General features: G+C 38.3%; 1 protein-coding gene across 1 annotated transcript; it reads left to right on the top strand.

The window, feature by feature from the left end:
- Positions 1-3,558: 3,558 nt before the first annotated feature.
- Positions 3,559-22,612, top strand: LOC131949409 (sodium-coupled monocarboxylate transporter 1). The gene is made up of 17 exons (XM_059311295.1): positions 3,559-3,644; positions 4,768-5,325; positions 6,432-6,497; positions 8,290-8,341; positions 10,537-10,604; positions 11,095-11,249; positions 12,487-12,627; positions 14,542-14,671; positions 15,259-15,347; positions 15,607-15,722; positions 17,307-17,374; positions 17,935-18,021; positions 18,836-19,017; positions 19,781-19,881; positions 21,116-21,240; positions 21,520-21,644; positions 22,357-22,612. Exons 2-17 carry the CDS (start codon positions 4,900-4,902, stop codon positions 22,610-22,612), a joined length of 2,187 nt encoding a protein of 728 aa, XP_059167278.1. The 5' UTR covers positions 3,559-3,644; positions 4,768-4,899.
- Positions 22,613-24,597: the final 1,985 nt, after the last annotated feature.

Genomic DNA, 24,597 nt, shown 5'->3' with positions numbered 1-24,597 from the left:
GTTACCTACTCCCCCATTTCTTTACCTCTTCAGTATTCATTAAAAACAGTATGTGGGCCAAAGCTTAGTGTATGCTACAAAAGTTAACATTTAAAGTGTATGACATTTGACGTCTTCACCGGGCTGGTGACATGTCGTTAATCATAAGAGACATTTTATGACTTGAAAGAAAAACATTTTATTGGAAACTTCTGCAAATGCTTTTATGATACACATCAATATAAACGTCCTTGAACTATGCAGTACTTTCAGACCTCATTGTTCTTGGTCACACACACACACACACACACACATATATATATATATATATATATATATATATATATATATATATATATAATATAATATAGGCATATGTGTATGTGCATGTGTGTGTTTATGTAAGCCTAGGTCCATGTTAACTGAGACAGCCACTGCTTTGTCTATTTCTATTACGTTTTATAAAATTTTTAAAAATATATAATTATTCATAAACCATTATATTTCAAATGCCTCGTAAAGTATGTCTATAATATATGTGTTAAAATATATATGGTTTTATGGCAGCATAAAATTCTATCTACGCTACTGCCAAAAATACAGTTCAGTTGAAGAAAAATGGCTGAGGTGATAGTTCTGGTGCACCTAGGTGAATTACATCACAGATGAGGATGATAGAGGATTTTCTAGGCCAGTGGTTCTTAGCCTTTTTGGAGGTACCGAACCCTAACAGTCTCGTATGAACATTCACCAAACCCTTCTTAATTGTTCTATCATCGACAATAACAAAATCCGATGTGAATCATTTGAGTCAGATGTGTGTCTTGACCTCGCCGAACACCCCGAGACTGACTCCATAAACCCTGGGGTTCTATTGAACCCTGGTTAAGAACCATTTGTCCAGAGTGTCGTAAGATCATGGATGTCAGATGTTGTCATAGTGCCTTATAGTTGTCATAGATCCCTATAGTTGTCATGGTGCGCTATAGTTGTCGTGGTGCCCTACAGTTGTCATGGTGCCCTATAGTTCATAGTGCCCTATAGTTGTCATGGTGCCCTATAGTTGTCATGGTGCCCTATACATGTCGTGGTGCCCTATAGTTGTCTATGGTTGCCATGGTGCCCTATAGATGTCACGGTGCCCTATAATTGTCATGGTGCCCTATAGTTGTCGTGGTGCCCTATAGTTGTTATGGTGCCCTATAGTTCATAGTGCCCTATAATTGTCGTGGTGCCCTACAGTTGTCATGGTGCCCTACAGTTGTCATGTGCCCTATACTTGTCATAGTGCCCTATGGATTTCATGGTTCCCTAAGGATGTCACGGTGCTCTATAGTTGTATGGTGGCTTATATTTATCATGGTGCCCTATGGATGTCATGGTGCCCTATAGTTGTCATGGTGCCCTATAAATGTCGTGGTGCCCTATAGTTGTCTATGGTTGCCCTGGTGCCCTATATATGTCACGGTGTCCTATATTTGTCATGGTGCCCTGTAGTTATCATTGTGCCCTACGGATGACATGGTGCCCTACAGTTATGTTGCCCTTTAGTTGTCATGTTGCCCTATAGTTGTCATGGTGCCCTAGAGTTACGTTAGACTACAAATGATGTCACGAGGTCGGAGGGTTTCGAGTGACGTCAGGTTTCTGTTGACAGAACAAACAGCGCCGCCTTGTTTGAACACGCGCTGACCTTAAGCGTTTGACCCTGAGTGAGGGGCAGGTCGGGGGAGGTCACCACTCAACAGTTTGAGAGCCGTCCACTGGACAGGTGAACGTCAAACAAATCTGTGGACGGGACAAACAAAGATAAAACCAGCTGTCTTCTTGGATGTCATAGGTAAGTTTTACAGTCAGTCTTTTGGTCAGTCAGGAGGGGAAATGTCAGTCTTTTGGTCAGTCAGGAGGGAAAATGTCAGTCTTTTGGTCAGTCAGAAGGGAAAATGTCAGTCTTTTGGTCAGTCAGGAGGGGGGGGGATGTTTTATCCACTTGTTAGGTGATGCTCACAATGTTAGCTTTGGGTTCTTTATGTGTCTATTGTTAATCCTGACTTCCACAATGTCAGGTTTTAATGTAAAATTTGTCTCTAGGTTATCTTGATGATTGTAACAAAGACCCATGTCTATAGTTCTTTTAATGGTGAGAGGTGATTTGATTGAATATCATGCTTACATTGTTGGTATGTTGGGTTCACTCTGTCATTTGTCTTGGTGACCTCACTATCAGCTGGCTTGGTGCAGATAGTGACGATGTGCTTGACAAGGAAACCGTAAAATGTCACCCATCTTAGTTGATACTGTTGGTCTGTGCTTAGAATGTAAAAACTCTTTTGATTAAAGATGGGCATAAATGAGACGCTTGTATATTACGTGAAACTAATTAACTTTTTTTCTTTTATTTGGACATGTTAAGTAATTAGGTAAGTCATTTCTTAATTAATTAACATAAAGAAGTTAAGCGATTTATTTTGTAGCTGATGGATAGTTCCGGTTTTGTTGGGATGGGTGGATGACTATGTCCGGGCACAGTGGAGATAAATAAATAAATTAATTAAATAAATAAATAAGATGCGCTAAAAATATAGCTCGGCGGATCTGTCCACGTGACGGGGAGATGGTCTGCAAGTTGCAGTGGAGGGGTAGTTTTCAGACAGGTTTTTATTGACGTGCATGGGTAGTAATGTCAAGCAGGTTTTTCATTAACGTACGTGGATAGTGATGTCAGGCAGGTTTTTTTTTATTGACGTGTATGTCAAGCAGTTTTTGATTGACGTGAATGGGTAGTGATGTCAGACAGGTTTGTGATTGACGTACATGAGTAATGATGTCAGACATGTTTGTGATTGACGAACATGGGTAGTGATGTCAGACAGGTTTGTGATTGACGTGCATGGGTAGTGATGTCAGACAGGTTTGTGATTGACGTGCATGGGTAGTGATGTCAAACAGGTTTGTGATTGACGTACATGAGTAATGATGTCAAGCAGGTTTTTTATTGTGTTGGTTGTAAAGAGCGAAAGAAGCGGGGGCGTTGAATTGCAGTCGTAAAATATTATTTGACTCTTCTAGTACAGAACTATCGTTGAATCTTCTTGTCAGGCAAATATAACGAGAAAGTTCTTTCAGCATTTCAGCTGCCAGTGTAAGCGATGAGTCAGTTAGAGGGAGTTTAGTTTCTCTGTGGTGTGGTTTGTAGATTTACCGTCTATACATACAGTAAGGCGTCAAATAACACTGTGATGAAACATAATTTATTTCATTATGTGGGTATCAGTTATATCAAATATAACGATTGGGAGTTGTTTAAACTTGTAAAACACTTTACCAAAAGTGGATCGTGACTAAAATAAAATATCATAACCACAAACACGTCAGTTGTTTGAGATCACAAGAATATCATCCGGTGCCTGGGTAATGTCATGTCACGGTCCAGCGTTATCTTGAAAAAACGGCTGGCTATAATTTCATGCTACGGTCAAATAATGATCCATTTATTAGGAGCAATACCATGAATGCTTGTATGTAGGCGTGTACACTTTATTGCACACGGGTTTAATGAACGGAGATGTTGCACAAACATGGCGGATCAATTGCTTAGGAAACAACAAAAGGTGCTTGTTTGAACTGCTCTTGATGTGTATTTATTGCTTAGGAAACAACAAAAGGTTTTTGTTCGTACTGCTCTTGATTTGTATTTATTGAATGATACTAGCACTAAAGACTGGATTAATTATCCAATGGGGTTTGTAGAGTTGTATAAAAGACCTAATGTACTATTCTTGTAATGGACGCAGTCCACAACTTAACTTTGAATTTTAACAAATTGAAAGTGATCATTTAATCATTTAACATTTAGATCTAAAAAATGCTAGACATAAATCTAGATCTAGTCTAGTTTCTAGCTCTAGATCTAAGATCTATATATTTTTCGTAAAATCTTGTATTTTTGAAGGTATCTTTTTTGTAAAAAAGACAAATGGATAATGATAATGTTAATCATTTAAATACGCATTCGTCATAAAAGTCAAATATTGATTAGCTATTATTATTAAATAAAATTAAACATTTGGTAACGTGGTGTGTGGTATCAAAAATACAGGGGTAGGTGTCATCAGATATCGTGAGGTCAGTTTGTAGGATTTTGTGTTCAACTCTACTTTGTCTGCCAGATAGATCGTTAGGTTTGAAAAGGGAAATTTACTTTTGCATTCAATTTAGATTTGGTATTTGTGTCACGGATATGTCTAATGTTGAGCTTGGGTTCAATTTGTTAGTAATTTACTCCAATTTTCTGATACACGGTTAGATTGGTGATCAGAGTTAATTGTTAGAGTCAGATGTCAGGTTTTACGTATAAGTTTGGGTTAGGGTTCTGTTTTGGTTGAACTTTAGGTCACACTTGTGTACATTAACCATTACGCTTCGTTTTAGACTGAAGTTTTAAATGAAAATTTCCGGATAGATTTGAAACTTACTTTCTAAAATAACTGGGCTATAAATTAAACACAAACACACACACAAACACACACACACATGCACAGACGCACACATATATAAATGGATATAGGTTAAGACAAACTTGGAGTATATTTTAAAGACTTGACATAAAAGATTTTCATTTTGTGTCCTTGTATTCAGCTGCAATAAACGTGTCTTATGTATGGGCGTTAATATTTGAAACTTGTTATCTCTTCTTTACCGCTGGTAATTTTTTTGCACATAACATTCCTACATTATCTTTCTTTTGAGATTGACTCTTATAAAATCGTTCCCGTGGAATATTTTCAGGTGGATGCAAGACTTCTACTCCTGGCAGATGCCGCTATCTCACAGATGAATCTAGAGTGAATTACTTATTAGTTTTGAAACCGGCACGATTCAGTTCACGTCCCATCTGAGTAGGTATTTGGTCGAAGTAAAATGTCTGCGGTGCCTGCAGCGACCTTTGCACCGGCCAGCCAGCAGATGAGGCAGCCCATCTTTGAGGGCGACTACAGCTTCAACACTGGGCACCTGAAGACCTTCACCTGGCTCGACTACGTCATCTTCGGCGCCATATTGTTCATCTCGGCAGCCATTGGATTATATTTTGCTATCAAAGATCGCAGGAACAAATCCATGAACCACTTTTTGTTAGCCGGTAAAAACATGAGCCCCATCCCTGTTGGGCTGTCTCTACTGGCCAGTTTCATGTCAGCCATTACGTTGCTAGGGACGCCAGCAGAGATGTATAACTACACCACGATGTATTTCTGGATAGGACTTGGTTACCTGCTGGTTATAGCTGGCGCAGCACATGTGTATATACCTATATTTTATCACCTCGGTGTGACCAGTGCGTATGAGGTAAGAGCGTGACGTCATATGTATAGTGTGATATAGTGACAATGTAATATTGTATCACATAGTGACAATGTAATATTGTATCACATAGTAACAATGCGATATTGTATCACATAGTAACAATGTAATATTGTATCACATAATAACAATGTAATATTGTATCACATAGTGACAATGGAATATTGTATCACATAGTAACAATGTAATATTGTATCACATAGTGGTAATGTAATATTCTATCACATAGTAACAATGTAATATTGTATCACATAGTAAACCATGTAATATTGTATCACATAGTGACAATGGAATATTGTATCACATAGTGACAATGTAATATTTTATCACACAGTGATAATGGAATATTGTATCACACAGTAACAATGGAATATTGTATCACATAGTGACAATATAATATTTTATCTTAGGAAGTCTAAAAATAATGTCCTATGGCTTTATGCACAATGACACTATATGACACCAGTGTGGTAGAAATTATGGTAGTATTTGGCATCCGAGGGTAGAGGTTCACCAAATGACACGATATGACATACGGAGATAAGACCTGACCTAATGACATACGTTTGTGACGTCCATGTAGATGACATTATTAGCGCTCATTTGCGTTGGTTTCCGAGTGCGAATGTCTTAGCGACCACAGAAAAAAAAATTTACACGGTAAAGATCGTATGTTGACAGAGTCTTTGTTGTCAAATAAACAGACTAATTCAAGAATAGTTTCTGGACATTGTTACCTCCCTTTATCCCTTTGCCTCTTCAGTAGCGGAGTCTAATTTTTTTTTTAAGTTTGTGGGCCAAAGCTTAGTGTATGCTACAAAAGTTCACATTTAAAGTGTATGACGTTTGACGTCTTCACCAGGCTGGTGACATGTCGTTAATCATAAGAGACATTTTATGACTTGAAAGAATAACATTTTATTGGAAACTTCTGCACATGTATTTATAACACACAACAAAATGTCAACATCCGTCAATATGTCAGTAATTTTTTACTATGTGTACGTGTACGTATATGTGGAAGAGTACACGAGTGCATATATGTGTATAACATATAAATGTGTATGTCTATGATTTTGTCTCTCCGCCAGTACTTAGAGAAACGCTTCAGTCGTGGAGTTCGAACGGCAGCCTCCATGACATTCGTCCTTCAGATGGTGAGTTGGTTAGGTCCTTGCTTCACATAGTATATAACAACCTTCACCAGTAGGTCCTCTTACAAAACTCTTTACAATCACCAGTAGGTCATGTTACAATCACCAGTAGGTCATGTTACAATCATCAGTAGGTCATGTTACAATCACCAGTAGGTCATGTTACAATCACCAGTAGGTCCTGTTACAATCAACGGTAGGTCCTGTTACAATCACCAGTAGGTCATGTTACAATCACAAGTAGGTCATGTTACAATCACCAGTAGGTCCTGTTACAATCACCAGTAGGTCATGTTACAATCACAAGTAGGTAATGTTACAATCACCAGTAGGTCATGTTACAATCACCAGTAGGTAGTGTTACAATCACCAGTAGGTCGTGTTACAATCACCAGTAGGTCATGTTACAATAGCCAGTAGGTCCTGTTACAATCACCAGTAGGTCATGTTACAATCACAAGTAGGTCATGTTACAATCATCAGTAGGTCATGTTACAATCACCAGTAGGTAGTGTTACAATCACCAGTAGGTCGTGTTACAATCACCAGTAGGTCATGTTACAATCACAAGTAGGTCTTGTTACAATCACAAGTGGGTCATGTTACAATCACAAGTAGGTAATGTTACAATCACCAGTAGGTCATGTTACAATCACCAGTAGGTCATGTTACAATAGCCAGTAGGTTCTGTTACAATCACCAGTAGGTCATGTTACAATCACAAGTAGGTCATGTTACAATCACAAGTGGGTCATGTTACAATCACCAGTAGGTCCTGTTACAATCACCAGTAGTTCCTGTTACAATCACCAGTAGGTCCTGTTACAATCATCAGTATGTCATGTTACAATCACCAGTAGGTCATGTTACAATCACCAGTAGGTCATGTTACAATAACCCTTTTACAATCACCAGTAGGTCCTGTTACAATCACCAGTAGGTCCTGTTACAATCACCAGTATGTCATGTTACAATCACCAGTAGATCATGTTACAATCACCAGTATGTCATGTTACAATCACCAGTAGGTCATGTTACAATAACCCTTTTACAATCACCAGTAGGTCCTGTTACAATCACCAGTAGGTCCTGTTACAATCACCAGTAGGTCATGTTACAATCACTAGTAGGTCATGTTACAATCACCAGTAGGTCATGTTACAATCACCAGTATGTCATGTTACAATCACCAGTAGGTCATGTTACAATCACTAGTAGGTCATGTTACAATCACCAGTAGGTCATGTTACAATCACCAGTAGGTCATGTTACAATCACCAGTAGGTCATGTTACAATCACCAGTAGGTCATGTTACAATCACCAGTAGGTCATGTTACAATCACCAGTAGGTCATGTTACAATCACCAGTAGGTCATGTTACAATCACAAATAGGTCATGTTACAATCACAAATAGGTCATGTTACAATACCAGTAGGTCATGCTACAATCACCAGTAGGTCATGTTACAATCCCCAGTAGGTCATGTTACAATCATCAGTAGGTCACGTTACAATCACAAATAGGTCATGTTACAATCACCGTTGTTCCTGAATTGCATTACTCTACTTTCTACTCATTTCGTTGTATACCCATCTTACCCCCACCCCCACAAGTACACGGATTTACCCTGTCACCTAGAGGAGTGATCTGATATTTTTGTATCCATTTGTTACCCCCACCACCACCCCTTGATTACATCATCCCCAGTATCAATCTCTTAACAACTCACCACTGCTTGCTATGTGTATGATGTTTATACACATGTAATGCATCCAAATTTATCTTTCTTTCAGATTTTGTATATGGCCATTGTATTGTATGCCCCAAGTTTGGCCTTAAATGCAGGTAAAGTTTTAGATTCTCAGACTGACAATGAGATAATTAGTTAATATTTTGCATATGGCCATTGTATTGTATGCCCCAAGTTTGGCCTTAAATGCAGGTAAAGTTTTAGATTCTCAATGGGATTATTAGTTAATATTCTTCCAAGAATAACCTATATAATACTCAGTAATTTGGCTAATGTATGCAATTACTTCAGGTTTTTGTTCCAATCATTTAGCGAGTTACGATTGACACGTGATGACGTGAAAGAGTGAAATGTAATTAATTTTTTAAAATCCTGACTATATGAGTGCGGTCACCCCATGAAAATCATTTCACCCACAACCCCCCCCCCCCCACCTGCTCCCCACAACCCCCATCTCATTTCTCGTCACCAAATCTCCCCCACCACTCACTCCTCCCTGAAAGAAAGCCACAAAGTTTACTCCTTCAAACCCCCTCCCCCATCTTCCTCTCTATTAAAAAAAAATAATTTAAAAATCTGCACCACGTTTTGTTCCCATGAAAATGTCATTTATGAGCAGCCACAATCTAGCGACCTACTTTCAAACGCGCTACCATAATGAAGATATCTACCAACATGAACCTTTCATTTTCGTTTACGATCTAGATCAGGGGTCTCCAAACTACGGCCCGCGGGCCAGATGCGGCCTGCGAGGTCCTCTCATCCGGCCCGCGGCGATCTTTTTGTCCACGGAATAAATGTTTGTTAGAGGTGGCTGAGGAACTATGCCCAGAAAATTCAAAACAATTTGAAAATGTAGGTTTGGGGGCAAATACCATTGCCCGCCGAGTTGTAGACATCGATGAAAACATCGTGACTCAAATAACGAAAATGCAAGCAAGTTTGGCAATTTTTTAATTGTAATGGATCAGTTGATGGACAGCTGTACCACATCTCAACTGCTTGTGTTCATTAGAGGTGTGGATGAAGACATAAACATAACACAAGAGCTGGTTTCCCTACATAGAATGTATGGCACTGTTACCGGAGAGAACATAGATAGTTCAAAAACGTGTTAAAAAATAGAAACACAGAATCCATATCTCACAGCAGTAAGATGGCTAATTTGCGAGAAATTTTTCTGAGCAGAGTATTTAAGTTAAGAAAGTTAAGTTGACTTCCTTGAAAGTAAAGGCAAGCCACAAGCTGATGTACTTACTGTCTGATGAAGAGTGGGTATAGAAATTGGCCTCTGCTGCAAACATAATTAGTCATTTAAATTTTCTGAACCTAAAACTACAAGAGATAGAAATTTAGTTTCTGATCTATACACCCACCTAAAGGCTTTCAGATCCAAACTTGTCATGTTTTTGGAACAAGTACAATCCAGCAACTTACGCACTCTCAGTAGTGCAAGGTCTTTAGGCTGAAGCAACCACTGAGTTCCCCACGTCATTTGCATACGAGATCATCAAAGACTTCAAGCTGCAGTTTCAGTAGCGGTTTTTTGACTTGGATTCAAAGGCAGAAAAAAATGAAACTGTTTCAGAACCCATTTGAAGCAAATGTGGCCAGTTGCAAAGCTGAACTGCAGCTGGAGGTCATTAGAGACACGTTCAAAGAAGGGCGGGTGGGTTTTAATTAGTTTTTGCAAGAGGAAGATTTTCCTAAGATTAAAACTTTTGCATCAAAGTACCTTTCAAATTTTGGAACAAGATACCTGTGTGAACAAATATTTTCAAGATTGTAATACGTGAAGAACAATTTCAGAGCAAACTTGGTCCTCGAGTGTGATTTTGGCCACCGACAGTGTTTCTTTCAGACTTTTTCCTCCGGGGGGGGGGGGGACGGGACGGGGGGGACAACACTTGAAATTTCTATATATTCCTATGTAAATTATATTTCATTAAAGCGGGGAGGGGGGGGGGGCGGTACACGTTCTACGGGAGGGGGGGGGGGGCGCTGCCACCCCGAAGAGATGTCTTGAAGAAACTCTGGCCCCCGAACTGATATTTGATAGTTAATGCGGCCATCTGGCTGGAAAAGTTTGGAGACCCCTGATCTAAAGTAAAAATCACTTGATGTCTTTTCGCCGACAACATTGACGACTTTAACCAATCTAAATCTACAACAGTGCAGACTTTAACATGGAGCAAGGCAAATGCTGGCCTTTATTTAAAAACAGTTGACTTAACTCCTACAAACAAACAGTGTAAGATTATCATCAATTGTGTCCCTTTATTCCCTGCAGTAACTGGCTTTACATTATGGGGCTCTGTGATCTCTGTCGGTATCGTCTGCACTTTATACACGGCCTTTGTGAGTACACTTTGTAATAGATAGCACTCATCATAACTTTCTGTTTTGTTTAGTCAAACTTAATATTTATATTTAGCGTTATGAAATAATACATAAAAAATTGGCATATATATATATATATATATATACATATATATATATATACATATACATATATATATATATATATACATATATATACATATATATATATATATATATACATATATATACATATATATATATATATATATATATATATATATATATATATATATATATATATATATATATATATATATATATATATGATTAGACTGTATATGGCAACGATTTTTAAATTGACCTGACTGTACCTAACATCGACTTACCCTATTGATTTGACTGTACCTAACATCGACTTACCCTCTTGATTTGACTGTACCTAACATGGGATACCTCTCTTGATTTGACTGTGCCTAACATGGGATACCCTCTTGATTTGACTGTACCTGCCCCCCCCCCCCCCCAGGGTGGCATGAAAGCTGTACTGTGGACAGACAGCTTCCAGATCTTCATGATGATCGCCAGCCTCGTTGTCATCCTCATCAAAGGCGACATCGTGGGGGGCGGCTTCAACCAGACATGGACGTCTGCCGAGAGGACGAACCGGATCTACTTCACTGAGTGAGTGACCACGTGACCATGTGACCACGTGACCACGTGACACGCCCCTGAGACCTACATATGTGGACGGCTGCACCGTTTGGTGCTTTCCCGAGATACTAGCCGCTGGCTTTTCAAGAGCAGATGTAACTAGATAATGACATGGCCTCAGCTTTTTTTTTCGATAGTCCAGCATAGTTTAAAGAAAATATTTTAAGGGGGGGGGGGGGGTAAGTAAAGTTCCCCTTCCTGGCAGTCTATGGAGCTCTAAGTGAATTAGAGTTCACCTGTTTCTGTGACCTCGGCATATGAAGAGATAGTATGGTCAGCACAATGACCAGCCGCCTTTACTTTCCCTAAAGTCAGTTAGGTACCCATCAGAGTTGGGTGGACTCAGTGGCGGTCTACTGACTTGAACGCGGATTCAAGCTCGAGGCTTACGAGTTAGCGGTCGCTCTCTACCGCTAGGCCACTCCGTCCCCATGGGTTGTGTGAATACATGTGCGCATATCTAAATCTCAATAGATTTGTGCCTATCAAATAGTATTGTAATAGATTTAGATTATCATATTGTGAATAGATTTAGCAGCGCTAGCCTATCATAATGATAATAGATTTAGACTATCATAGTGTGAATAGATTTAGCCTATAATAATGTTAATAGATTTAACCTATCATAATGTGAATAAATGTAGCCTATCATAATCTGAATAGATTTAGCCTATCATAGTGTGAATAGATTTAGCCTATCTAAATGCGAATAGATATAGCCTATCAAAATGTGAATAGATTTAGCCTATAATAATTTGAATAGATTTAGCCTATCATAATGTGAATAGGTTTAGCCTATCATAATCTGAATAGATTTAGCATATCATAATGTAAATAGATTTAGCCTATCATAGCGTGAATAGATTTAGCCTATCATAATGTAGAGAGATTTGGCCTAACATAATGTGAATAGATTTAGCCTATCCTAATGTGAATAGATTTAACCTAACATAATGTGAATAGATTTAGCCTATCATAATGTAGAGAGATTTGGCCTAACATAATGTGAATAGATTTAGCCTATCCTAATGTGAATAGATTTAACCTAACATAATGTGAATAGATTTAGCCTATCATAATGTAGAGAGATTTGGCCTAACATAATGTGAATAGATTTAGCCTATCCTAATGTGAATAGATTTAACCTAATATAATGTGAATAGATTAAGCCTATCCTAATGTGAAGAGTTTTGACGTTACTCCACAGCTTTAACCCTGATCCAGCTGTCCGACATTCCGTCTGGTCACTCACCATTGGCGCCTACTTCACCTGGGTGGCTATTTTTGGCGTCAACCAGGCCCAGGTACAGAGGGCAGTCACGTGCCCATCGCTCTCTAAAGCCCAGATGTGAGTTTAGAAATGGTGGCGTTAAATCTGCGTTAGTACATTCGTGAGGAATGATAAACTTATATATACATATATATATACATGTATATATATACATGTATATATATACATGTATATATATACATGTATATATATATACATGTATATATATATATGTATATATATATGTATATATATATGTATATATATATATACATATATATATATATATACATATATATACATATATATATATATATATATATATATATATATATATATATATATATATATATATATATATATATATATATACTATACACTATATACTATACACTATATACTATATACTATATATATATATATATATATATATACTATACACTATATACTATATACTATATACTATATATATATATATATATATATATATATATATATATATATATATATATATATATATATATATATATATGTTACGTGGGGGTTAAACCGATTTAAAAGAGAAATGGTTAGATGGTATTGTTCTCTCAAATCCGTGCATTCCCTTATGAAACAGGAAGGTCTACAAGACCTGAGCAAACCAATTAACATTTAAACACTACAATACAGCATTAATATTACACTAAAAATGAAACATAGTAACACACATAATATGCCTTTATTTATCAATATATATGTAAAAGCCGAAGACAACACAAATAATACACATAAGACCTGGCCAGTCTTTCGTATTCAAGGAACATTACTTGAGTCCTTAATACAAATAAAATATGACAACAAATCCTTAAACATACATCTCCATATAGAATTATTTCCCTCGCTTACTCACATTAATTCATTATAAAACATATGTAACCCTACATTTGCACAACTCAGAATACACACAGACAAAGGTCATTTCCTCAAGTCCTATACTACTGCTCTGTTTAGGTAATCTCAGAATTACACTCTAATCCTAATTTCATTTCTCTCACTGTTACATGATCTCAGAATCACACTTGTCAAAGTTATTATTACTAGTCCTAATTTTATTTCTTGCACTGCTACGTAATCCCAGCATCACATCTGAAAATGATAATATCCCTAGTTCTGATTCCACTAATTCTTGGTTTAGATCTGTCTAAAAATGAGTACACAGTGGTCCTCAAAACAACCTAGTTCGACACCAGAACAACAGGGATATTTCCAAGCGAGGAAACTAGACATCAGACATCTGGTAAAAACATCGTACTCAAGTGGCAGGAGGGTTTCCAACCACTGGAGAAAAAGACATTGGCCTCTGATACAATATCTGGCCACACGTACCACATCCATCTAGGCCACAGCAAATAACAATAATATCACACAGGAACGAAGCACATATTTACAAGAACACGACGTTGGGCCGCTGGTGTAAACACCAGGCCATATCAACAATACATCAGCTGCCATAAGGCCTCGAGTAGCCTCTAGCCCTAGCTGCGTGTGTGTAAGAGACAGAGAGCTTTACACAGTCCTCTTAAATACCCTACCTCCAACCAAACTTTTTCCCATACCTTTAGACCATCTGCTGACCACAACTGGCCGTCGCGACCTTACGCTCGTAAATTTAAGGAGACGGGCACTGGGTAGACAGGACATAAAATCGAAATACAATGCATGCACACACCTAGGGTCCTGTCACGCTGGTCTCCGGCCACAGTCCACGACTGTGAACGCTCGTAAATTATTTGGTGACCACCTGACAGACCCCCGCGCCGTGAGAACCGGGCGCCGTCTTGTGGTTGAGGGGTGGGGGAAACATTACCCCACCATCCAGCTAAGATCAGCCAGAAATAGAACTACACAGAAAACAAGCAACCTATGACAACTATTTAAAATAACAAGCCAACCATAGAGTACCAGCCAACATATATATATATATATATACTATATGAATTATTCCCTCCCCAGGGCGATATGGTTTAACTTTCCCGGTCTGTGTTTAATCCTCTACCTGTGCTGTTTCATTGGTCTCTACATGTCTGCCTTCTACGAGAACTGTGACCCTCTCAAGTCTGGCTTTGTTGATGACGTCAACCAGGTATCGTTGAATGTTGATGACGTCAAATTGTTAACGTTGATTTTGATGACGTCAAATTGTTAACGTTGATTGTGATGACGTCAAATTGTTAACGTTGATTGTGATGACGTCAAATTGTTAACGTTGATTGTGATGACGTCAACTAAGTAACGGATGATGTTGGTGACGATCCTTTGAACCTGAGCACTACCATTAAAACCCATACAAGAATGTAATGTATGTGTTACGGATAAAGACTGATCTATGTAGTAATGACTGAAACAAGGGTCAAATGAGGAGGGGTCGGTAATGTCCTGTCCTATACCCGTTTATATGTTATGGTTTAAAAATATATATATTAGATAATACCATATATATAAAAAAACTATATATATATATATATATATATATATATATATATATATATATATATATATATATATATATATATATATATATATATATATATATATATATAATTCGAACTGTGATCTGTGATGTGTTAATGTGAAAGATTTTTTGTCTTGTTCTGCTATAGTTGAAAGAATTAGGAGACTACATTTTTTTCAAAACTTTTAACTCTAGATAATCCCCATGTCTAACTCTAGATAATCCCCATGTATGTGATGGACATTTTGGGTGACGTCATTGGACTTCCAGGTCTATTTGTAGCCGGTCTGTTCAGTGGTGCTTTAAGGTAACTACATTCCAAAAACAGCATTCATAAATACATGATATAAAAACATGACGTCATCTGGTCTCAACTCTATATCAGCCTGTATTCTCTATATTCCATCCAGCACTATATCATCTGGTCTCTATATCAGCCTGTATTCTCTATATTCCACCCAGCACTATATCATCTGGTCTCTATATCAGCCTGTATTCTCTTTATTCCACCCAGCACTATATCATCTGGTCTCTATATCAGCCTGTATTCTCTTTATTCCACCCAGCACTATATCATCTGGTCTCAACTCTATATCAGCCTGTATTCTAGAGGATGTGATTAGAGCATATTTCGCCAAGGACCTGCGTGAGTCAAGGGCTCGACTCTTCTCGCAAATTATTGGTTAGTTTCCCTTTTCGTTTTTAGTCAAAAACTAAATTTATGTTAGGCTCTTAAATACATGGTTTGTCAACAGTATTGCCGACTTTTATATCATTAATTTACCATATCAAAAAATTACCATAGATTAACAATACCACAGAATACCACACAACAGATTACCGTACCACAGACTACGATACCACAGACTACCACGAAATACCACACAACAGACTACCATACCACAGACTACCATACAACAGACTACCACACAACAGACTACCATACCACAGACTACCATACCACAGACTACCATACCACACACTACCATACCACAGACTACCATACCACAGACTACCATACCACAGACTACCATACCACAGACTACCACACCACAGACTACCATACCACAGACTACCATACAACAGACTACCACACAACAGACTACCATACCACAGACTACCATACCACAGACTACCATACCACAGACTACCATACCACAGACTACCATACCACAGACTACCACACCACAGACTACCATACCACAGAGTACCATACCACAGACTACCCTACCACAGACTACCACACCACAGACTACCATACCACAGACTACCACAGACTACCTCACAGACTACCACACCACAGACTACCACAGATTACCACACCACAGACTACCATACCACAGACTACCCTACCACAGACTACTACACCACAGACTACCACAGACTACCACACAACAGACTACCATACCACAGACTACCATACCACAGAACACCATACCACAGACTACCATACCACAGACTCCTATACCACAGACTACCCTACCACAGACTACCACACCACAGACTACCCTACCACAGACTACCATACCACAGACTACCCTACCACAGACTACCACACCACAGACTACCATACCACAGACTACCACAGACTACCACACAACAGACTACCGTACCACAGACTACCCTACCACAGACTACCACACCACAGACTACCATACCACAGACTACCACAGACTACCACACCACAGACTACCACAGATTACCACACCACAGACTACCACAGACTACCATACCACAGACTACCACAGACTACCACACCACAGACTACCACAGATTACCACACCACATACTACCACAGACTACCACAGACTACCACAGACTACCATACCACAGACTACCACAGACTACCACACCACAGACTACCACAGACTACCACACCACAGACTACCACAGATTACCACATACTACCACATACTACCACAGACTACCACAGACTACCACAGACTACCAAACCACAGATTACCACAGACTACCACAGATTACCACAGATTACCACAGACTACCACAGACTACCACACCACAGATTACCACAGACTACCACAGATTACCACAGACTACCACAGACTACCACACCACAGATTACCACAGACTACCACAGATTACCACAGACTACCACACCACAGATTACCACAGACTACCACAGACTACCACACCACAGATTACCACAGACTACCACAGACTACCATACCACAGACTACCACAGATTACCACAGACTACCACAGATTACCTTATGTTATAACGTCCTGTACTGCCTTCTTCCACCAGCTCTTATATTTGGGCTGGTCTGTCTAGGCTTAACGTACGTAGCCTCCCAGCTGGGCAACATCTTACAGGTAAGGCATGAGAGAAATGTTTGACAAGTCAAGAGACAAAGATTAGACATAAATTATTTAATCCCAACTGAACCTGCAGGTTAAGTTTCTATTTGACAGTGTCCTAAAAAACTGTAGATAAAGTTTCTATTTGACGTGTCCAATAAAACCTGTAGGTAAAGTTTCTATTTGACCGTGTCCAATAAAACCTGTAGGTTAAGTTTCTATTTGACGTGTCCAATAAAACCTGTAGGTAAAGTTTCTATTTGACGTGTCCAACATAACCTGAAGGTAAAGTTTCTATTTGACCGTGTCCAACACGCCCTGTAGGTAAAGTTTCTATTTGACGTGTCCAATAAAACCTGTAGGTAAAGTTTCTATTTGACGTGTCCAATAAAACCTGTAGGTAAAGTTTCTATTTGACCGTGTCCAACACGCCCTGTAGGTAAAGTTTCTATTTGACGTGTCCAATAAAAACTGTAGATAAAGTTTCTATTTGACGTGTCCAATAAAACCTGTAGGTAAAGTTTCTATTTGACGTGTCCAACACGACCTGAAGGTAAAGTTTCTATCTACCACAGGCTGCCCTGTCGCTGTTTGGGATGATTGGAGGGCCTTTACTCGGCGTCTTTTCTCTGGGCATGTTCTTCCCTTGGGCTAACAAATGGGTAAGTTCTGCTGGTCAAAATACATTTACGATTTCTTTAACAATTTAGAACATCGATACTGTTTTTGTGTTGTCTTTCTCCATATCTGTTTAATTCAAGTAAGTAATTTCACACTGAAAATATTTTAGCTTGTTTTAAAGATGCCCTAAATCTCAATTTAGGGCGCTTATTAGGGTCTATATGGTGGTCTCTTCTTCATGTTTTGTAAAATCTCCTTTTAGAGCGCTTATTCGGGTCTATTCGGTAGTCTCATCTTCAGTGTTTCTTCCAGACGTTTTTCTCCGGGGGGGGGGGGCACTTTAAATTTTCGGGGGGGGGGGGGGCGGTAAACTTTCTTCGGGGGGGGGGCGGACACTGTTAAAAGTATATATTTTCTATATAAATTATATAAAGTTCATTTCGTTCAGGGGGGGGGGGCGGTAAAAATGATTTGGGGGGGGGGGGGACTTCGCCCCCCCCGAAGAGATGCCTGGAAGAAACTCTGCTCATCTTCATGTTTTGTAAAATCTCCTTTTAGGGCGCTTATTCGGGTCTATTGGGTAGTCTCATCATGTTTTGTAAAATCTCTTTTTAGGGCGCTTATCCGGGTCTATTTGGTAGTCTCATCTTCATGTTTTGTAAAATCTCCTTTTAGGGCGCTTATTCGGGGCTATTCGGTAGTCTCATCTTCATGTTTTGTAAAATCTCCTTTTAGGGCGCTTATTCGGGTCTATTTGGTAGTCTCATCTTCATGTTTTGTAAAATCTCCTTTTAGGGCGCTTATTCGGGGCTATTCGGTAGTCTCATCTTCATGTTTTGTAAAATCTCCTTTTAGGGCGCTTATTCGGGGCTATTTGGTAGTCTCATCTTCATGTTCTGGATCGGAGTTGGAGCGGCGGTAGTGAAGCCACCCACAGAAAAGGCGCTTCGCTTCGTTACCAACTGCAACGTTACAGCGTTCAGCAGTGAAATGCTGAGCAAGTTAAATTCTACTGCCGCATCAACTGTTGACACAAGGTCGGTTGTGAAATCTTTAACAAGTACCTAGATATTCATCAAGGGTTAGGCTTCAGAAAAAACCAACTTCTTAATTAATATAATTTATTTATTTATTGGTGTATATCTAAGTTGAACTTTAGGGAAAATATTTGTAAGCATCAGGAACTCTTTTAAAAATATGATTGCCATGGCAACGGCAGCCATCTATATATCGGTCATATAATCATTGATCCCTCTTTTACTAACACCAATATAATCAGCTGGCTAGTTTTTGTAATAGAAAACACTAAAGAAATAGATTTTTTGTCCTAAAATCTCTATACACTCTCTTTATTCCCAGCCTACCATCACACTATCTTTATTCCCAGTCTACCATCTCTATACACTCTCTTTATTCCCAGTCTACCATCACTATACACTCTCTTTATTCCCAGCCTACAATCTCTATACACTCTCTTTATTCCCAGCCTACCATCTCTATACACTCTCTTTATTCCCAGTCTACCATCTCTATATACTCTCTTTATTCCCAGCGTTCCAACCTATCATCTCTATATACTCTCTTTATTCCCAGTCTACCATCTCTATATACTCTCTTTATTCCCAGCGTCCCAACCTACCATCTCTATATTATACTCTCTTTATTCCCAGTCTACCATCTCTATACACTCTTTATTCCCAACCTACCATCTCTATACACTCTGTTTATTCCCAGCCTACCATCTCTTTACACTCTGTTTATTCCCAGCCTACCATCACTATACACTCTCTTTATTCCCAGCGTGCCAGCCTACCATCTCTATACACTATCCTACATGTGGTACAGCACTACAGCTGTCCTCACGTGCATTGCCATTGGTCTCATTGTAAGCTTTATAACTGGTAAGTTACACGTGTGTTTGTTGACTTTGTGTGTTTATCTAGTGAAGTAGGGGTCTGTTTGTTAACTTTCTAACTTCTAGCTGGAACTTTACTTTGTTGTTAGCAGCATAGTTTCTCACGGTAATCCTTGGACTAATAGTAATTAGAACTCGTTATACCGTGGTTAGTCCCCCAGCTAAAACACTTTCCATTCTCACATTATTTTCCTTACAATCAGTAACTAGAAATCAATATAACGTGGTATTGTCCCCTGCTAAAATCTCCTTCCATTATCACAATAATTTCCTTACAATAGTAACTAGAACTCGTTATATCGTGGTTATGTCCCATGCTAAAATCTCCTCCCATTCTCACAATAATTATGGCCCCTGCTAAAATCTCCTCCCATTCTCACAATAATTTCCTTACAATCAGTAACTAGAACTCGTTATATCATGGTTATGTCCCATGCTAAAATCTCCTCCCATTCTCACAATAATTAGGTCACCTGCTAAAATCCTCTCCTGTTCTCACAATAATTAGGTCACCTGCTAAAATCTCCTCCCATTCTCACAATAATTAGGTCACCTGCTAAAATCCTCTCCCGTTCTCGCAATAAGTATGGCCCCTGCTAAAATCTCCTCCCATTCTCACAATAATTAGGTCACCTGCTAAAATCCTCTCCCGTTCTCGCAATAATTATGGCCCCTGCTAAAATCTCCTCCCATTCTCACAATAATTAGGTCGCCTGCTGAAATCTCCTCCCATTCTCACAATAATTAGGTCACCTGCTAAAATCTCCTCCCGTTCTCACAATAATTATGTCCCCTGCTAAAATCCCCTCCCATTCTCACAATAATTGTGGCCCCTGCTAAAATCTCCTCCCATTCTCACAATAATTAGGTCGCCTGCTAAAATCTCCTCCCATTCTCACAATAATTAGGTCACCTGCTAAAATCCCCTCCCGTTCTCACAATAATTAGGTCACCTGCTAAAATCCCCTCCCGTTCTCGCAATAATTATGGCCCCTGCTAAAATCTCCTCCCATTTTCACAATAATTATGGCCCCTGCTAAAATCTCCTCCCATTCTCACAATAATTATGGCCCCTGCTAAAGTCTCCTCCCATTCTCACAATAATTATGGCCCCTGCTAAAATCTCCTCCCATTCTCACAATAATTATGGCCCCTGCTAAAGTCTCCTCCCATTCTCACAATAATTATGGCCCCTGCTAAAATCTCCCATTCTCACAAAGGTGCCAAGAAGGCCAGTGACGTGGACCCCCGTCTGATCTGTCCTGTGTTTGACATCGTGTTTCCCTTGTCCTTCCTACCAGAGAGAATTCGCAAGCCTCTAAGGTTCGGTGTTGTCCACAAGGGGGTAAGTACATTAAACAAGTTATTTCACAGGACATTACAGAGTTGTAGGCCTTGGTGTGACAATGGCGATGAAAAAAGCAGCGTCACAGCCCCCCTGTGTTAGTATCTCCTAAAATATTACAGCTTAGCTTAGCATCAACTTTACAGGCATATTATCTTAGTCGAGCAGGATGTGATGTTTGTTTACATTACTGTTTTGCCAGATTTATGTCATAGCATGTCGATGTCTTTGTTAAACAATTTGTCATCGAAATGTTTTAATTAAAAATTTGATTCACAGAAATATGAGAAGAAAGAGAAATCCGAAGAAAAAGTTAACGGTCACACCCCAGAGAACGGTCACACCCCAGCGAATGGCTTCACCAACATAGTGGCTTTATCAGAGAGTAGCAACCAGATAGACCAGTTCGACACACCTCTTTAATATGACACACCTCTTTAGCTTGACACACCTCTTTAATATGACACACCTCTTTAGCTTGACACACCTCTTTAATATGACACACCTCTTTAGCTTGACACACCTCTTTAATATGACACACCTCTTTAGCTTGACACACCACTTTAATATGACACACCTCTTTAGCTTGACACACTACTTTAATATGACACACCTCTTTAGTTATATTTGATTTTTTAATCTGACCATACACTTTCTTCTGTAACTACTAGATTAAGATTAGTGCTGTACACGTACAAAAGCTACCTACACCACTAGATTAAGATTAGTGTACACGTACACAAGCTACCTACACTACTTGTTAATCCACAGATAAAAAAATAAGATCGACCTAGCAATTCTCTACATTTTCCATTTTGTGATGAAAAAATATTTTTTTTCATTCCATACTTGTTTTTTTACTTATAATTTTTTGTAAATACGCTTCTTTACTTATTTTGTAGCATAATTTAAACAGGGGAATTAACCCGTGTAGCCGACTTGCTGAGTCTAAACATGTATCAAATTAGAGTGTTGTTATAATATATTATATTGATAATAATAAATAATGAAACACATATTCTTTCTTTGTGAGTGCAAATCAATGTAAGATTTCAATGGAATCAATTTACTTTTAGTGTTTTATTTATTTATTTTTTACTTTCTTGTAAACACCAGCTACAAGATTGATCTCAATATTTTAAGTCCCACTACCACCAGCTACAAGATTGATCTCAATATTTTAAGTCCCACTAACACCAGCTACAAGATTGTTCTCAATATTTTAAGTCCCACTAACACTAGCTACAAGATTGATCTCAATATTTTAAGTCCCACTACCACCAGCTACAAGATTGATCTCAATATTTTAAGTCCCACTAACACCAGCTACAAGATTGTTCTCAATATTTTAAGTCCCAATAATTACCAATAACAGCAGCTATACTCCACGCATAATGTGTACAGCTAATGCAACACGATTTTATATGCACTGATAAAAACGTGACGTGACGATCCTATCGAGACGAGGGGTCCAGACTAATGTGAGGATGTTAGGCGAGAGGGTAGTGGGGTTGAAAGCAATGCCTGTTACAATACACACAAATATCAAAAGAAGGGGTGGCGGAGGGTGGTGAAATTTAACATCAACTTTAGGAATGGGGATAGACATTTTGTGTGACAACAAGAAGAATGAGGCGGGGGGGGGGGGTTACTTATTTTTAAAAAGAATGATGTCTAAAGACGACACCTCACTAATATCTTAGCGTTGTGCTATATCACATTGTAATGGTATTTTCTGGGTAGCTCACCATGATCAAATGTGCTACGACACACACACATACACACACACAAACACCATTAGATCTAGCGAGATAAACGGCACGACACTTCCAACATGATTATTATGTCAATGGCATTTCCCTTGCAGAAAATTTACTATTTAATAAGGTCTAATGAGCCTGGTAAAGATGCCATTTATAGCCAATGTTGTAACTTCTAACAGTTTTATAGAAAACTACACGTAAAACCCGTCGGAATACGGACAAACAGAAATAATTTATGTCTTTTTATATATTTAGTTGACTATGTCAGTTTATGACATCTGTTATATGAAAAGTTTTTAAAAATTTTCATTTGTTTCAACAAAGTAAAATCAAACAAATTTGTAATTGACTCCGAAAAATAGAATTTAATTTCAAAAATATTTTAAAAGTTTTATTGGCCCACTACAGTTTGATGTTTAATTGTTTGACGAAACAAATTTGAAATCGTCTCCGTTTGCTTTACAAAAAGTTGACCTACTTGTACTCAGAGATCCTATATCAATTATTATCTACAAAGTAATTATCTCCTTAAAAAAAACTATTTTTTTTTTGTGTGTGGAAATAGCATCAGATTCCTTTTGATCTTTTTGGTCAAGAATTTTGATTTTGACATCGTTAGCAGTAAGTACTCGAGACAGCAACATTACCTATGGTCCTATGGTATTTTAGCTTATTTATTTGGGGCTCAGCGTTTAAAGGGGTTAAGTCTACTTGAGTGAGAAACATTTTTTCCTTCCCCAGTCAAAATTTTTGCAATATCTAAACTTAGTTTTAGAGCACTAACTATACATTAAGCTCCCTGACAAAGTCTTCGTTTTGTTTTAATATTTGTTAAAAACTGATAGGGCAGCCGACGTTGAAACGTCTTTAAGTATAACCATCGCTTTCTATTTGATTTCATCAACTTTCGAGTTTTCAAAGCATAGTATAGCTCTGTTAGAATAAAGGTCAATGTCTATATAGCTTAATCATCTCCAAAGATCAATCCAACGAATGTCTATTGTTTTATGACGCACGACTGCAGTTCCACCATTGTCGCATCATCGATAGTTAGGAGAACAATTGTAAAAGTGAATGGTTTCCTCTTGTAACTGTCTTCACGTCATTGGAACATTTACCATCAAGCCATCAACCATACATAGCCAATTCACGTATTCAACCCCGTAATGACCATGGACCATGTGTTTGGATGCCACACAACAGTTTCAAACTTGCATGGCAGTTTCTAAAGCCTCTTGGACGGCGTTAAATATCTTAAAATCATCTTCTTCTTAAATATTGTTTTCATTCCATGTTGCTTGCATAAAATGGTATATTTGCAGAGGCGTATCCAGGTTTTCGTTGTAGGGGGAGCGAAAAGAGCAAAAAAAAAGGCGCCGAATTTTGAACACGTTCTATATACGTGTATTATATATATATATATATATATATATATATATATATATATATATATATATATATATATATATATATATATATATATATAATTACTAGCTTTATATATATATATATATATATATATATATATATATAATTACTAGCTTTATGTCATTACTTCGCTATGATGTAAAATAAATTGAAAGTAGCACTCTGA

Source organism: Physella acuta, unplaced genomic scaffold (assembly GCF_028476545.2).
Source record: "Physella acuta isolate Inbredline_101_S28 unplaced genomic scaffold, ASM2847654v3 ptg000694l, whole genome shotgun sequence".
In the NCBI taxonomy this organism is placed as follows: Eukaryota; Metazoa; Mollusca; class Gastropoda; family Physidae; genus Physella; species Physella acuta.
The sequence above is the reverse complement of the archived record's forward strand: the minus strand, read 5'-3'. Positions and strand labels throughout refer to the sequence as shown.

What these genes read in the sequence shown, in the direction of transcription:
- LOC131949409 (XM_059311295.1), top strand. Translation starts at nt 4,900, where the DNA reads ATGTCTGCGGTGCCTGCAGCGACCTTTGCACCGGCCAGCCAGCAGATG. An exon ending in AAGTTTGGCCTTAAATGCAG is followed by an intron (nt 8,342 to 10,536) that starts GTAAAGTTTTAG and finishes TATTCCCTGCAG; the next exon opens with TAACTGGCTTTACATTATGG. An exon ending in CATTGTAAGCTTTATAACTG is followed by an intron (nt 19,882 to 21,115) that starts GTAAGTTACACG and finishes ATTCTCACAAAG; the next exon opens with GTGCCAAGAAGGCCAGTGAC.